Here is a 16,761-nt window from a genome sequence, read left to right on the forward strand (position 1 = left end):
GCTGGGTGTGGGGTGTCTGGGGGTAAGGATGGCCCTGCATCCACCGGCGGGGCTGCACAGGGACACACACTGGTGGCCGGGACCTGGCTGTGTCTGCCACGTGGCACCATCACACCTCCCCTGTGGCATCTCTCCTGCCCTGGAGCTCCGGGCAGACACACGGACCGATCGTGGCCTCATTTAAGGGATTACTCCTTATTTACAGCAAATCGCTGCAGGAAAACAGGGCCCGAAACAGCACAACAGCAATTAGCTGCTAACGAGTCTTTGCAGATAATCTACTGGACACTTGTTTCACAGTCCGACCATAATTGCTGCTTTAGCTCAGCTACAGCGGCCAAGAGCCACAAAACCCCCTTTATCAGCAGATTCAATCAGTGGCTGCCGATGGCCACGTCTGCAGGGCGGGGGGGGGCTCTGAAGGGCTCACTGGGAGGGCTCACCGGTGATGCACAAGGATGAGGAACCCACCTCTAGCCCGGGCAAGCTTCTGTGAATCATGAGAGGACAGAGACCTGGAGAAGGGGGTCCCTGCCCTGCTGTCCCCGCACTCGGTGCCCAGGGTCAGGGTGGTGGGGCAGCCACGGGGAGCTCTCCTGAGGGGCAGTGGGGTGCACCCACATCCCCCAAGCAGGGCTGAGAGGGTGCTTTCTTCTCTCATTCATTATTTTTCTACCTTAGTGCTGCTTTTCTCTCTCCCTGCTTGTCCAGTCCAGGATGCACCACCTGGTTCCCATGCTTCAGTAACTCCGGTTGCTCTGACAGCTCCCCAAACCCTGTGCTAATGCTGATGGCAGATGACAGGCAGGGAAAGCAGAAGCTCCATTTTAGGGGAAAAGTCATCAAGTCTGTTTACTGTTTGCTGTGTCCCCTGTGTAGAACCTCTGGGATCTCAAGCACTGATGCAGACACATGTCTGGAAACACACTTGCTCTCTCTGGAGCCTCTCCAGTACTGAGAGGCAGAGGAAAAAGGCTGGGGCAGTGACAGCCACTCTCAGCCATGCCCACACATGAGCTGTGGTGATTAAGACTGGGATGACACTTGAAGCCTTATGCACCAGAACTGTGTAAGCCATGGACAGGGTCTTTCATGGCAATGTTACTCCCACAAAGCCCTGGCATTAGAGCTGCTGGAGCCTCAGCAAGGGGCAGCAGAGCCCCTGGTGCCAGCACAAGGAAGGGCTGTGCCCAGGAACCACATGCTGACAGCTCTGGAGCCCTGGCACAAGGATTGAGGAGAGACACCAGCCACAGCTCCTTGTGGAACCCACAGCGTTACTCCACGTAGGACCATGGTCCTTCCCCGCGCTCCTGGGATCAGGAGGCCTTAACGGAGCTGTTTTCTCTGCTGCTACAACAGCAGGCCCCCCGGCTCCCAATCCTCTCTCAGTGAGCTTTGCCTGCCTTGAACTAGATCAGGAGGCCAAGCCACTTCTCTGTCTGACAGATGGTAACTAAACCTAATCCACGAGCCCAGCCATGGGCCCCGGCAGCAGCGGCAGCTGCCAAAGAAGCAGAGCCCTGTGATTCCCCCTCAGGTGAGGAGCTCATGTCTCCTCAGCACTGCAAAAGCTTTGGACATCTTGCCCTTCCCCAGTTCTCCCCTGCAGAGTGCAGGAAGATGGTAACAGAGAAAAACAGTGATGCTTTAACTCCTGCAGCCCTGCCGCAGGCACTGCCTGCCGTGGCTGTGCCAGGCCACCAGGCATGGAGGATGCTCTGCAGCGGGGGTCACTCCCTGCCCTCTGTGCTGGGGACCTCAGCAAGGAAGGGCATTCCAGCTCTGCCCACCCTGCCTGCTCCCTCACGGATCACAACCTGAAGTAACTCCCACTCTGCCTCCTCCTGGCCTCCTTCTTCCCCAGACCTGGCAGGGGATTCCGAACCAGGAAGGAGGCTCAAAGTGGTCCACAAAGGCTGAACTTCCACCATGTGCAAGTCAGTGGCATCAACCTCCAATGAGCACTGCCATGGGAGCTCCCCTAGACCCCCTTCCAAAAGCAGTAGGACAGACCCTGAAGACCAAGAGCTGATCCAGAGACATGTGTGCCTGCAGACACTTTGCTCTGGAATTCTGGAGAGGCTGCTTGCTCCCATTCAGCTCCCACTGTGCAGGGCACTCAGTGCAGAGGGAGCAGAGCACAGATCCTGCTGGGTTCCCCAGGAATACCCAGCACACACAGGCTGCTCAGCTCAGGCCAGCACTGCTTACATTCCATCCTGGAAAACTGCCTTCTTGCTTACTTTCACAACTGTGCCTGTTTATAGTACAGAGAGAGCCTGACCCCTGAGCCTCCAGAAGGAGAAAAGTGAAGGAAAGTGGTCTCGTGGTCCCACCAACCTCTCTGCTAATTAAGCAACTTGTGCTGTGTGTGCTACCAACTTGTTTGCAATCAAAGAAAAACAAAGCACATTAATGATGGCCCAACGGATGAGGAGTTTTCCCAACCCAGCCCCAGAGTCTGCTTCCAATAGTGTCTGGTGGGACACTACTGATGGCAGAGGGTCCTACCTTCGCCTTGCCCGTGCTCTGCAGGATGTGCACCAGCGCTGACGCCATCTCCTCCTTGTTCTTCACGCTCAGCGAGGGCTCCAGCACCGAGCACAGCACCATGTAATTGTTGGTGATGTACTCAGCAAACTCCTTGTACATCTCCATGGGAAGGATGCTCATGCTCTGGTAGCGGGACTTGATGCGGATCATGGGCCCTGGGGACTTGCCCTTGCTGGGGTTGGGGCTCACCACTGGGTACCATTTCTCCACGAACTGCCGGCCCGTCACCGAGCTCACGGGGATGTTCACCTGCCCGATGAAGTTGGTCTTGTCCTTCTTCTTCTTCTTGTCAGTCTCTTTGTATAAGTGCACAGTAATGTTTTTGAGTGATGGGAGGTTATTAAATTCAAAGTGCTCCCCCCAAAAGACATTATCAGTTTTCAATTTACAGGTAGTTCGTGCATAAAGAACGTCATCCAGGCATAATTCACACAAGTACTTTTTCTTAGCTGGCAAGTCCTTGGCTTCGATAATCCATAACTTTAACATATTCTCTACCCTTCTGCTGTTGTCCTGAAAAAAAGATGCAAAGAAAAAAAGGTCAATAAAAAACCCCCACAAAGCCAAGCACAACAAAATGGGAGATATGAATTAATTATTTCGGATGTGCTAAATGAGCAGAGGCTTAATTACACTTTATTTTAAGGAAATACTGGCTCTCAAGAATTTGCATAATAACACTACTTATGTTAATTTTCCAAAATATCATCGTGCTCTCCATGTCTGTTGGTGCCAATTAATATAAGGAACAAGGGAGATAAAACCCCTCCAAATCATAAATGCACCATTTCCCATTCCCTGCCAAGAGGGTCTCCGAAGAATCTGAAAGAACCTCACTGGTCCTGAATGGTTCCCACAAAGCAGAAGCTGTTACAGATATCTCATAGCCTCCTCCTTTTCCAGTAGAGCTGCTCTACAGCAGCACTGAGTTCATATTTACTGTAACACAGCAACACAGAGGGACCTGAACACACACCCAGGGATCACCTCATCCACATGGGAATGCCACCACCTATGGCAGGGAAATAACTGTAAAACCTCACCCTATTTTAGGGCAGAAGTCCAGAGCACCCAAGTTAAACACTGAGAGGAATCATGAGGGAGAGAGTCCCATGGGAGAATGATGACAATTCAGAGAGACAAATCTGCCTTGGATATTTTTTAAACAATAACAGAGCCAAGAATACTGTGGATCTTTCAGAACTCCCTCGTGATGCTGACCTCATCCTGGAAGAACATCCAGGGGCATTTGCTGCAGGAGTGGCTCCAAAGATAAAGCACTGGCAGCTGCACCACTGCTGGGATTCTGCAAAACCTGTTTTGTTTGGAAACCCCTCACTGAAACAGCAGCCACGGCTTACTCTGCTCAGCCCAGGAGTCTGGACAGGAATATTTCTGCTGGAAGTCCACAATGGGGTACTGTAGGTTCAGGAAGTACACACAGGAACTGCACAAGAACACTGAATTCCTGACAGAAATACCAAGTCAGATACTGTGAGTTTATTGTCTATGAACTCAAACAAAGATGGAAAGTCAGCCATCAGTTACTGCAGGTTTTGAGATGATGGAAACACTTCCAAATGGATTTCCACTCACCGCTGCACCTTGAAGGCATCGTGAAATGCCCAGCCCCAACTCTCATTCCCCGGAGTTCTCTCACGCTAAGTGTGACCACACAAACCTTACACAGCTCTCTCATGTCAGGACTACCAGGAAAAGCCCTTGGAAAGCACTGGAGCCACTGAACTACACTAGAGGAACACGCTGCCAGAGGCAGAAGGCCACCTCTCCCCTCCGCTGCTCACACCCTGATATTGAAGGAAATCCTTCACCCTGACATTTGGCACTGTGCTGGGAACAACAAATTCTGAGACTGAGGGCCCCTTTAGAGCCCACCAGGCCTGGACTGAATTTGTGTGCACAGCCAGGAGGAGTTCACAGGATCCCATCATTTGTGTCTTGTCTGACCAGCAGAAAAAGACTTGGTTGAGCCCATCAGCTGTGGAATCCTGCATTAATCCTGACCAATCTTTGCAGCCAGCAGGGAAGAAGCAGCTGTACATTTATTTTAGGATGTACTTAGTCTTAGTGGGCCATAAAAATGCATATTGGGCATCCCTGTGTTCTAGTGAAGAGAAGGAGTTGTTCCTGTTAATCCCAGGAGATGATTTTGCACCTCAGCTGGCTGGAGAAGGGAAAGCTACATTCCACTGCTGCCTCTGGAAAATGGACATCTGAGCTCCTGCATCACTAGAGCAGACTCTGTGTCAGGAGCCGACACGTGAACTCTTCAGACTATTCAGTCTTGTGACTTTGCTGGCAGCTACCTGACATCTGTCCCATGGCTTTTGGGAGGTGAAAGTCCTATGGAAGTGGCAAATACCATCAGTAACAGCAACACTGAAGATTCTTCAGGTCTGACCAATTCTTAGCAAGAGCTGAAGCAGCATGTGCTGAGAAAAGAGGGGAAGGAATAATTGGCGCTTGTCTGTAAATATAATTGTGGAAGAAAGCAGTATGGAAAAAGGCTGACCCAGAGTGCCACTTACTCACTCCAATGACAATACGTCCCCTGCTGCTCCCATGCACTGGGATATAAAATGTAATAACGAGGAACTGAACTAGAGCAGAGGCAATTCCTCACAGCCACTACCTTGTTGGGGTGCACGGCACGCCGCAGGTTCTCCATCCATTTATCTCGCTCTGCTGCCGAACGACACGAGAAGCACTTACTTCCTGATGAAGTTGTCACCTACAGGGAAAGGAACAGGATTATGTCTTGACCAGCACACTGCAGAGTGTGGTCTGGGGGGAGAGGGGGACTTAGGGAAGATGCTAGTGGATTTTATTTTTTTTTTTTAAAGTAAACAGCTTTACCCAAGCATGAAGCAACAGCCCCTAAGGCTGGCAGAAAAACAGGACAACTCTGTATGTCACAGAAATAATCATAGAAGCAAATTCCAATTACTTCTTCTCTTCCACACCAGAAAACACTAGATAATGGGCCCCATGCATGTGATGCTTTAAACCACCAAGTTCCACAACTGAGAGAGTGCAAATCCTTAGATGAACTAAAGATAAATTGGAACTCTGAGTGGTTACTTGGCATTCCTCCAGGCTCAGCCCAAAGCCTGTGACAGTAACAACCCATTCCTTGTTTCCAGCAGAACATCAGGCTCAGAAAGGCTTCCCACCTTCCCCCTTTGTGTCCTGCTGCTTCTGGAGCCCTTGCTGTGAAGAACATGGGGACAGGTCTGTACACCCCAGTCCTGGCCATGGTACAGCTCATAGCAGCTCATGGCCCAGCCAGGGGCACTCCCAGCTCACAGCAGCCATCCCCAGCTGGGGAGAACCAGGGGGGCTTCCCAACCTGGGCACGGCTGGGAAGTGCTGCTGAGCCCTCCTCTCACCTCTCATGCTTCCAGGATCATCCCAAGGGATTTTCTGCAGCGTGTGTGTGACTTTGGCCATTGGGAGTTCATAGCCAGGGTTTAAAAAGCACACTCACAGCAGGGACATTTTTAGACGTGCAAGTGCCTCTCTTATTCCTCATCGCCTTCCTGCTATCCCAAGGAAACTCAGCCCTGCTGAGCCCATGGAAGCACCACTGCCTGGCAGCCCAGAATGACAGGCACCAAATTTTCTTCCTATGCCCCCATGCCAAACTTCCTTGGCATCAAAGCCAATAGCTCCCTGCACCTTCTCCTCACACACAGATACTCCCCAAGCTGCCCTCCCCTCCACACCTGCTAGTCCTGACCACCAGGAATGTGGCTCCAGCTCTCTGCCCTTTGCATTTGCTTTTGTCCAGCAATATTCTCCCTGTACAGCTCTGCTGGGAGGCTGAATGGACCTGGTACTTTAAATAACTCCCCTCTGAGCTTCATTTCCGCCAGTCTCAACCTGCAGAGTTATTTGTGAGTGCTTTATCATCTCCCAGTGTTTGTGTTTACACACTGTGCACTGGGTTATCAGCTTCTGGGAGACACAATCTCCTTTAATTTCATGTATCTCCCAGAAGCCCAACCTGTTCTTACAGAAGAGCTGGCACTCGCTAAGATTTGTCATTAGCGAACCTCAGTGATAAGTTGAACACATCCCTTCCTTTGAACATAGACCAGGGCAGAATGAGAAGAGGCCTGTTCTGTCTTTATATAAAAACGCAAAGAATCTTCCAACCCTTGATATTCCAGAGGCTTTCCCCTTCAGACAGACACTCTCCCTGTCCTTGCACACTTCTATACGCTGCCTGTAAAATACATTCTGCTGAGCACAAGCTCTCCTGGAGTTCCAGGAACAGACTCTGTACTAGCAGGCACAGCAGTGCAATCTTTCCAGCATCCTTTCGCCGGAGTATTTCCAGCTTCTTCAAAATCTCCCACCACAATCCACCTTTCAGTAAACTACACCAGTAGTCCACTGGCCATTTCTCACCCAGCTTTTTGTTTAGCTCTTTGGTTTTGATGGAGTTTGGTGTACAACCGCATTTGAAAATGTTCTCGGATCTAGAGAAGGAAACTTGGAAGCTCCTCCATAAAGGAGAATTAAGATTTCTTTGGTTGCTGTTGCAAGATGATCTCTTAAAGATGAGTTCTCCTTGGTGACACACATGGATCCCACAACTGCAGAGAGGCTCATGTCCAAATAAGTAACCATGTAATTCAGCTGTTCTTCTGAATCTGTTCAGTCAGTGTCAGTTTTTCACCAGCTATCTGTTAGGTTGGATATCCAATGTATTTTCTTGCCACACTTAAGTAAACACGTGAATTATCATGGCCAAATTCATCATTCAATTTTAAACCAATTATAAATTAATTAATCTTTCAAAACCTAAAAAACCTGTAACTGTCATCCTGAAGTGAGAGAAGGGGGAAATCGTGTGCCAGATATGAAGTGTGTCTTGGTCTGATGGGAGCTGAAGGTCACATCTACCATGTGTGACCAAAAATGTAATTTTCCCCAGATCTGCAATCACATCCCAGCTTTGAGTTCTGACTTAAATATCATATGGCATTAATGATCTTTATGAGATATTAATTATCTTTATAAAGAGAGTATTCTGGTCTCATCAAGATTTTGGATATGCTGGAATACTGTTAATGTACAGGATAAACTCAATTAATAAAACTCATTAATTTCTGAAATGTTACTTATTCATTATCCCCAGTCCTTGGATGGGTGATCTCTTTAGTCAGATAAAATCTTGTCTTTTTAAGACACTCTTAAGGTACAGGCTACAGGCTTCACCTGGAGGGACATGCATGGAGTAACAGGGGATGATAACTGAGCTACTGGAGGTGCTTCACTCAGTGTCCAGAGGATTTTCCAAGGCCCAGTCAGGGCTCAGCTGCACCCCCGGCCCCGCAGCAGCTCCAGGCATTCGAAGGGCCACGCGAGCAATGGCCAACGTTTACACAGCTGGATCAAATTTAGTGCTGCTAAATTTAGCTCCACTAAATTCTCCCTTGCTGAGGCAAGGCCAGGATGAGGCAACAGGCTCAGCTGTATTGGAGCAACCACAGTTTGTCTTTCCCCCAGCTGTGTCCTGGGACAGCTAAGGCATGAGCTGTGCAACAGGACAAGGCTTTGGTCTGCCAAGACCTAAGAGAGCCCCTCAGCCCTAATGGCCCTGCCTGGCCCAGGACCCCCCAAAGAGCAGGGCCAGGAACAGGCTCTGGGAGCCTGGGCTCTGAGCCTCTGGCGCTGGCTGAGATGCCCACTGTATATTTAGCACACGCAGCATGTGCAGTGGCACGGGATGATTTGCTGACGGAGGAGTCTTACAAGGAGAAAGAAGATGATGCTGAGTAATTTAAAAAAAAAAAAAAAAAATCAGTGAAGGAAACAAGCAAATACTGACTGCCAAGTACTCAGCAAGTGAGAAAAAAGCAAGTTTCACAAAACTTGGTAAGCAGAAAAAGCCAAATGCAGCCTGTGGAAAAGCCCTGCCCTGGTGCTGACCGTGCTCCCTGGCAGAGCTGAGGGGAGCAGGGCCGAGCACGTCTTAATGCAGGGTGGTGGAGATAAAAGGGAGGAACAATTCCCTGCACCTTCATCCACCAGCTGCCTCCCAACGAGCCACTTGGTTGTTTTCCACTGCAGATGGCTTTGGCACCTCTCGCTTTTGTCTCCGTCTGGGTGCGCTGCCAGCTCCTCTCCAAACCCGCTCTCCTCCATCTGCAGCCGTGTCAGATCTTCCTGGCCTGTTCCCCGGGCCACGAGGCAGCTCTGGCAGGGGAGGAGCTGCGTCAGGTGAGCCCTGATGGCCACCAGCCAGCTGGGGATGGGAACAGCTCCCGAGGCACTGTCCCTGCCCGGCCACCCCACCTCTGGGAGAAGGTGGTGAAGGATTGTGCAAGGCTGGCACTGCCCAGCAACAGCTTTGCTTCTCAGCTGGAGGCAGCAGCCCTGCCTGTTCCCAACAGATCTCCCCAGGGAGCAGGTCCACAACAGCAACAACGGGCAGGGATGAGGCACCACCACCAACTGCAGCACCTTCCCAATCCACTGCACAGAAAACACCTGGGTTCCCCTCATCCCTGTGATCCTGGCAGGGCCTTCTCACTTGGCATTTCTTGGTCAGGGCTGCTTTTCCAGGACATCTGCTGAGCTCCTTTGTGTCCATCACTGGTACCTGAGTGCTGTGGGCTGTAGTCACTGCCTGGCCCCCACCAGGGATCCCCGGAGATCTGCAAACTCATTCCAGTGCTGACCTCACTCCCAGCTTGGAAGAGGCTCTCAGGAGACACGAGACCAAGGCATTGACACAAAGTGCCACTTAGCTCTCACCTCGGTCCCTCCCACTGGAGCTTGCTGGTGAGCAGCCACCAGTGACAAACCAATGTCCCTGTTGTTTCCTGGAATTCTTCCTCTCCTCTGCAGGGTTTGCAGAACAGCAATTAACACGTTCTTTTTTTACAGTGTGACTTCTCACTTAACCCCAAAATTTTCTTCCTCCTTCCAAGTGCATGACTTGTGTAATTTCCCTCTCACTCAGCTTTCTACAAGTTCTGTTCATATCCCTCCCTCTCCTCTTGTGGGCTGAACAGAATTGGTAAACAACTCTTATATTATGGATGTCACATCTATTTTCCATCTAGCTTCATTTTATCTTTCTTGAGTGGAATGTAATAGAGGACACATAATTTACAGGACTGTTCCCCTCCTGACCCATTGCACTTGCTCAATTCCACAAAGAATGAACAGCACTGCAAAATTTATATCTCAGCCCACTAGAGAGTTTATGTTCGGGGCTATTTCTTTGTAAGGCTGTTTTCATGTTACCTGCTTATATTTTAAGAAATGGATCTTTTAACTCATTTACTTCAAAATGTGCTAATTTCAGTAAAGAAAAATATCTTCATCTTTCCAGTCTGACTGCTCTTGAACACTGACATGTGTTCTCATCCAGCCCTGCCCATCCAAGGGCAGCCTGCAGCCCTGTCGCTCCTACAGCACAATCCAAGCATGGATACGCCATTTACCCACTTCTCTGTGTCCAAGCACAAGCAGGTGTTACCTTCTCTTCACAGAAACACAAACATTCACCACCTTATTACAGTAAGAAAACCATTTCCCAGTTCTGTACCTAGCCACTGCCACAAGCAATAACACTTTGCCATCCACAATTCAGGACAAATGATTCCCAAGATATACTGCATTGAATTATCCAGCTACAGCCTGGGTTGTGCATGTCCTACTCCCTCCTGCTAGCACAGACCTTACCACATGCCATAACAGATGTCAAAGTAATCTCAAATACTCACAGATTTTTCTATTTACCCAAACAAGGGAAGCTTCAGTTTTCTAGACAAAGTCCTCCACACTCCCACTGACAGCAGCAGGCTGGCTCTGTGACCACATGTATGTCTTTGGGAACACTGAGTAGGGATTAGCACTTTCCAATATCTCTATGAACATAAACTGTAGGAGCATAAACAAATTTATGCTCTGCTGATACCCAGCCCTAAGCAGTGCAGCACCTGTGCCAGCAGCTCTGCTGCGACAGCGCTTACAAGGAGCTCATTGCTCTGATTGTGTGGATATGATCCTCCTTGGAAAGATGGGAGCAATTTTCTGCCTATGAAATGGTCTCTGTGTAGCAATTCTGAGCAGCAATGTTTGGTAACAGCCAGACTCCAGATGCCAGCCCACACCTGGCTCCCCAGCCGGCCCCACAGCACAGCAGGAACAGCCCCGCACAGCTCCTTACCTCAAAGCAGTAGTCTTGGCCCAGGATGCTACTGTGGACTGGCTTGATGACCACTTCCTCCTCCATACTGAGATCCAGAGCCTCAACAGCACTACTGGGACTGAGCAAGGACTCGTGGGAGCGCGATTCTTTCAGCCTCGGCATTAGATGGGATCTGGAGGAAAAATGTTAACTGTGTCAGTGGATGCTCTCCTTCCCAGAGAAATTTGTTAGCAACATCCGTTAGCAACAACTGCCCAATATTCCCAGGAATGTTTTGTCATGAAATAACTAAGGGCCCTGAAAAACAGGGTCTGCTACACTATCCCATTTGTAATTTTTACTCTAAAGGTTCCATGACAGTCACTATGAGCAATAAAACATTTTTTCCCAACTCCAATGCAGTCAAGAGTCAATTATTTAGAGGTTTGCACACTGTGGGTCTCTGAACAACTGAATCAAACTCTAAATGGCCACCACATGTGCTGAGGGAGACTTCCCAGGTGTGGTGTGTTCCTAAACGAGACTTCCCAGGTGTGGGGTGTTCCTAAACGAGACTTCCCAGGTGTGGGGTGTTGCAGGGTGGGTGCATTGCAGCCAAGCTGGCCCCAGCACCCACTGCTGCCTCATCAGCACCACCAGGTCTGCAGCACCTGGTGCTGAGCTCTGATGGTGCCAGAACCTCACCGAAACACCCCTGTGTAGATTCACACTCTGTCACCAACAACCCTTGGGCTCGTATGCTCTCTCTGATTGTCACACGTATCCCTGGGATGGGGACAGTGTGGAAAATAAGGCTGTGATAGCCCTATTGATTGATCTAAATGCTCTGGAGTCCCACTGGCAGCATTTAGCAGCGGGGAGCCCACAGACAGCGAGCAGAGCACCATTTTTGAGACAGCCAATACAATCAATGGTGCTGTAACTCTTAAAGCAAAACCAGAGAGCTCAAGGGGTGAAAAAAAAAAAAAAAGAAAGATAGTTAAGTACTCCCAGGGAAAACACAGCAAACCCATAAAGTGGCAAGGGAAAAAATAACTTGAGAGCAAAGGGAGCAGCTGCCTTCTCTATAGCCTGCACCATGTCAGATGTTCCTACGCCAGAGCTCTGATCCCGGTAACTCTGACCTTTAAAACCTCTGGCAAGCACTTTGGGGGCTCCCAAAGAGACCAAGGGTCCCTGTCCACAAAGGGAGTGTGACGCCTTCTCCAAAGGCATGGAAGGACAGCAATAAGGGGGTTTGTCATATTCTCAGCATGGTCTTTCATGAGCCAAACAACAATGCTCCCAGTATACTCCCAGCTTGCTCTGATGTGTGCGTCGAGTTTTGTTGTTCTCCAGAATAAAGCTGACCAAAACAGAGAGAAATGTCAACAGTGCATGCAAAATTCATCACTTCCAGTGAATCACATGCCAGGCTGGATCCAGAAAACAGCCCAAGGAGATTCTCAGACAAACAGCAGCAGCAGATAGACAGGTGCTTCTCTAGATTTGCCACTAAGATTCAGGCCATGGATGAAGCCCCAGATGATAACGGAACCACCTGTGGCTGGGTGCCTGCCTGAGCTGCTCCGCGCACAGCTCTGAGTGCCAGGGCCACCCCTCCTCACCAGGGCCACCCAGCCTGGGGACACGCTGGGGAGGGCTCTGGGACACTTCCCTGCACCTACTGGGGCGCCAGCCAGGACCAGCTGTGGTGACATCAGTAAAACATCTGCAGAACAGCCACCAGCACAGGGTTTCTGAGGGGACAACCCCCAGCCCTCAGGTGCTGAAAACCCTGTTGGGGTTGGCACAGCCCTGTGCTGGATCAGGAGCCCCGGGTTCCCAGCAAAGGCTCTCCATGCCATTAGCCATCCTCTCAACTGCCCACTCACCCCACATCTCTGTGGTGAGTAAATTGATCTTTAGGAACCCAGCACAGTCATTTCCCAGTACTTTGTGGCAATTTTACACTATTTTCACAGAAAAGGGTCCCTATCCTTCTCCTCTGAATGATACTGTAAATTAACTCTAATACAGGCAGACAGATCAAGTTACCTCTGGATGCTGAGTGCAGAACTAATATCCAGCAGCTCAAGAACTGACAATACAGACTGCTCACCCAGCCCAGGCAAGCCCAGAATCGAGGCATTTATGGTAACTCTTATGCCCACATTTTACAGATGAAATTAGAAAAGGTAAATAACCAATCTGAGACTTGCATTCTTGTGTAGACAAATATAAATACTGATAAAATAAACCCACAACTCAGTACATTACTGAGCTGCATCGCTTCATGCTGGCCTAAGAATTTTTCTAAAAATTAAAACAAAACAAATCTATTTTTCATTTAAAACTACTGCAGCTGGATGGCCACGGGTGGGAGTGCAGATGTGCAATACGAAGAATTACCAAGGGGGAGTTTCTCAGGACATATTACACTCTCACCAGATTCAGCAAATGTGTATTTCTATCCCTCCATGCTCTGCTGAATGCCTCTGGGAATCCTAAAATGAACAGGACTCTTTTAGGGAGGTTATTTGTCAGGTCCTTGCCTCAGCAGGACCTGCTCCCACGACATCTCTCACTCCTGAGCGCCCGCTTGGACCCAGCCCAGGTCAGCAGCAGACACATTTCTCACCAGATGCTGCTCTGTGCAGGGCGAGTGCTGCAGGTCTCAAACCAGCCCTAAAACCCAGCATCTGTCTGTGTATCAAGAGCTAAGTGGGGAGATGTCATTAATTAGAGCTGTTGGAAATCTCAGCAGCAGGGATGAGGATCTCTCTGCCACAGCAGCCCTGGCAGGGCAGGACGAGCAGAGCCCTCTCCCAGGGCTCTGTCCCATCTCTGTTCCACCCTCCCATCTCCAAAGGGCACAAGGTCCTTTCACTTTAATCCCTGTTCCAGGGCAGAGAGCACTCGCGTCCCTCGGTGACACGGCATTTGTGGCAGGAGCCCATTCACTGAGAAACGTTTGCCAGTCCCCATCGCTGCTCCCACAGACTTCCCCTTGTACCAGCAGTAAGAAAAGGCCAAAGCTGCTTTCCTGAGCCTGAGAGCAGCACCCACAGTGACTGGGACACCTGAGTCCCTGCAGACCTGTGCTGTTCCATGAGCCATCCCGAACAGCCAAACGCACCTGGAACACCATTTGCTGATGGTTATCACACACTTCCAAGATGACAGAGGTACTCTGTTCACATTCATCCCCCCACCATCACTCTGAAGATGCTGCCTGTGGGGCCATCTGATCTCTTGCTCCAATAACTCACTGCATATTCCAGGTCCTGTCCTGGTTTACATCAGCTGATCTAATTCCAATCCTACACCTTTGTTTTAATACGCTGGGAACGGCCAGCTGCCCAGAGCCATCTCACAGCGGGAACCCTCTTTCCAAACAGCACATTTAGTTCTTTTTGCCAAGGGCCTTTTTTTAATCCCTTTCTACTTGCTTAAAGTTCAGTTGAAGTGAAGGGGGGAGGAAAAAATCTCATAAAAGACCACATTAGTTCTAAAGAGAAATAACATTACTGCTACCGGCACTGACCTGGCAAGTCCTGCGGAGCAGCAGCCAGTCTCTGGTTATTAAAGAAAGAGCTCTGCTGCCCAAGAGCAATGAGAGAGGATTGTTGTGCTAAATAATAAAAGTCATAAAACGTTACCACGTGAAGGGATGTATCCCCTCTGCCTCCACAGCCACTCGAGTATCACCAAATCCAACCAGGACCACATGCACTGTAGGAAAGACTTGGAAAAACAAGCATGGAGGGACAATCCATCCTCTCCTCACCCAACTCCAGGGCTGGATTTTAAGCAATGGAGGCAGCAAACAGTGCTGCAAACAGGCAACTCTGTCAGTCCTCATTTCAGAGCCTCACCTGCTTGAAACCACCTGGCTGCTGCTCCTGTGGTTTTATGATGCAAACGTTCCTGATTTTTCTCAAGAGACAGAAACAAACAGGGAACCTGGTGGGTGGCTGCATAGGGATGGAGCAGACACAAAACCTAACACTGAAACATGGGAGTTAAAAATGAAGAGCCTTTCTTAAATCTCCTGCTATTCTGCTCTGAACAGACTGGGGAATTCTGAAGGAAGTCCAGGTCCTAAGACGTCCCATTGACATCAGCTGCAGAGCTGGCAGTGTGCATGCTTCCCCAGTGTCAGAGGGATTTGATCTCCCAAATTACAAGTTTGACTCTGTGACACGTCTCCTGGCCAGGAAAGATTCCCTGTGTGCAGCTTTTTGAGGCTGACAGTTCTTTTCTGTGCCCAGCAGTGAGCTGGTTCTTTAGGGCAGCCCTGACCCCCTCCCCAGCACTCGCCCGCTGCAGGGGGTCCTCCGCGCCCAAGCGCAGCCGAGCAGCCTGGCAGATCCACATGCAGCATAGACAGAATCTAAATCTGTCTCCAGCCCGGGGATTAGGGGTTTGTTATGACTGAGTACAAAGTGCACAACTCCAGTAAATTGATTTGCAACATCAGATGGGAGAAGGATTTTAGCAGTCGCAGATGGGAGTAAATCACCCACCATCCTCTGCCAGCTCCATCTGGGAGCTCTGCCCTGTGCCACTGTCCCTCCTGAGCCTCACTGCTGCTGGTTTGCTCTGGGACCACGCTCTGCAGAGCCCAGACTGCTCTGATTTGCTTCCCACTCTCCTCCACAGCAGCTCTCCCCAGGTTTCAGCAGCGCCTGAGTGACCCCCCCGCCGGGGACCAACTTCCCGCTGACCTCGCGACCAGTGCTGGGAGTTCTCATCCCTTCCTCCCCTGTGCCTCATCCTGCTTCAATGTAACAAATAAATACGAAAGCGATGTTGTGGGAATAACCACCACCACCAGCACACAAGAGAACTCGCAGGCTTCCAGAAGATGAGGAATGTTTTTTTTCCTGTAGGAGAGGACGTGGGGATGAAGTCTCAGCACGCAGCAGCAAACCCTTCTCCATGTTCTGCTACCCGGAACTTTCTCCTGCCGTTCCCTGAAGTCCAGCTGCTGATCTCTGCCTGGGAAACACTGCTCAGCACACTCACGATGGGAACCCGGCATTACAGGTTGCCCTCACTAACGTAACACCTTCCCTGAGCAACACAAAGGACATGTAATTAAACTTATTAATGCCTGCCCTTGTTTTTAGACTGTTCTCAGTTTCAACCGGCAGCAGGATTAATTACATTCAAAAGGACTCTGTCAGCTTATACCAGATTCCAAATGTTGTTTTTGCCAGAGCAAACCTGAAGGATGATTTTAACCTGTGACATTCACCCGAGTGTGGGTATTAATAATGTGCCACTGCAAAGTTTGTCAGGGGCAGCCTGCAAGCCCAGCACAGGACAACCAGCAAGGACACCGATGGCATTTGTGACGTGCAAGAGGAGAGGAACTGCAAAAGCAAGGAAAGGGCATCAGAAGCAGGATGCAAAAGGTGATCAGAAATATACCTGAACTTCAGTCATCAAAAATGTTTTCAAGGAGCTCCTTCCCCATAAGCAGAATGGCATTAACATGTCACTTTTAACAGAAATCAACACTTACATTAAAAAAACCCCTTTTATCACATCAGCCTAAACCAGCCTTAATAGTACCAGATCTGGGGACATCTGATGCAAACAGCAGTGACAGATCCAACACTCTTAATTTGGAGCCCGAGCCACAGCACAGCCCTAGGAACAAGTCATTCCCACAGCACCAGCCTTTGGAGCGAGCAGGGACCGTAGGGCCTCAAAAAACACCTGGGGCGCGTCCATGGCAGCAGAAGCAAAACCGGGACGCAGGGACCGAGCCAGAGCCCCCCTGCTCCCTGCCAGCACTCACGGGAGAACTCCCGGGGTGCTCCCATCTTCCACGGGGGGAGCAGGGTGGGGATAAAGGGTTTGATTTCTATCACCTAAATTTTGCGTAACATCAGTCCGGAGGCGGAATCTGGACAAGGCGGCGAAGGCGAGGCAGGATGTGTCCTCCTGGTCCAACCACACGGAAATGGAGCCGCAAGGCCCATCTCCACAGCGCGGCTGCCGAGCCCCGCCCCGGGTGG

General features: G+C 50.1%; 1 protein-coding gene across 1 annotated transcript in view; it reads right to left on the reverse strand.

Moving 5' to 3' along the window:
* Window positions 1-16,761, reverse strand: part of DAB2IP (DAB2 interacting protein) — a 138,154-nt gene that overhangs the window by 28,810 nt on the left and 92,583 nt on the right. Inside the window, exons 4-6 of the mRNA XM_017745394.1 lie at window positions 10,769-10,922; window positions 5,210-5,308; window positions 2,515-3,069 (exon numbers count right to left, since the gene is read on the reverse strand). Of these exons, the coding sequence (XP_017600883.1) occupies window positions 2,515-3,069; window positions 5,210-5,308; window positions 10,769-10,922 (808 nt within the window). The remainder of the gene's footprint in view (window positions 1-2,514; window positions 3,070-5,209; window positions 5,309-10,768; window positions 10,923-16,761) is intronic.

This window comes from Corvus brachyrhynchos, unplaced genomic scaffold (genome assembly GCF_000691975.1).
Source record: "Corvus brachyrhynchos isolate BGI_N302 unplaced genomic scaffold, ASM69197v1 scaffold59, whole genome shotgun sequence".
In the NCBI taxonomy this organism is placed as follows: domain Eukaryota; kingdom Metazoa; phylum Chordata; class Aves; order Passeriformes; family Corvidae; genus Corvus; species Corvus brachyrhynchos.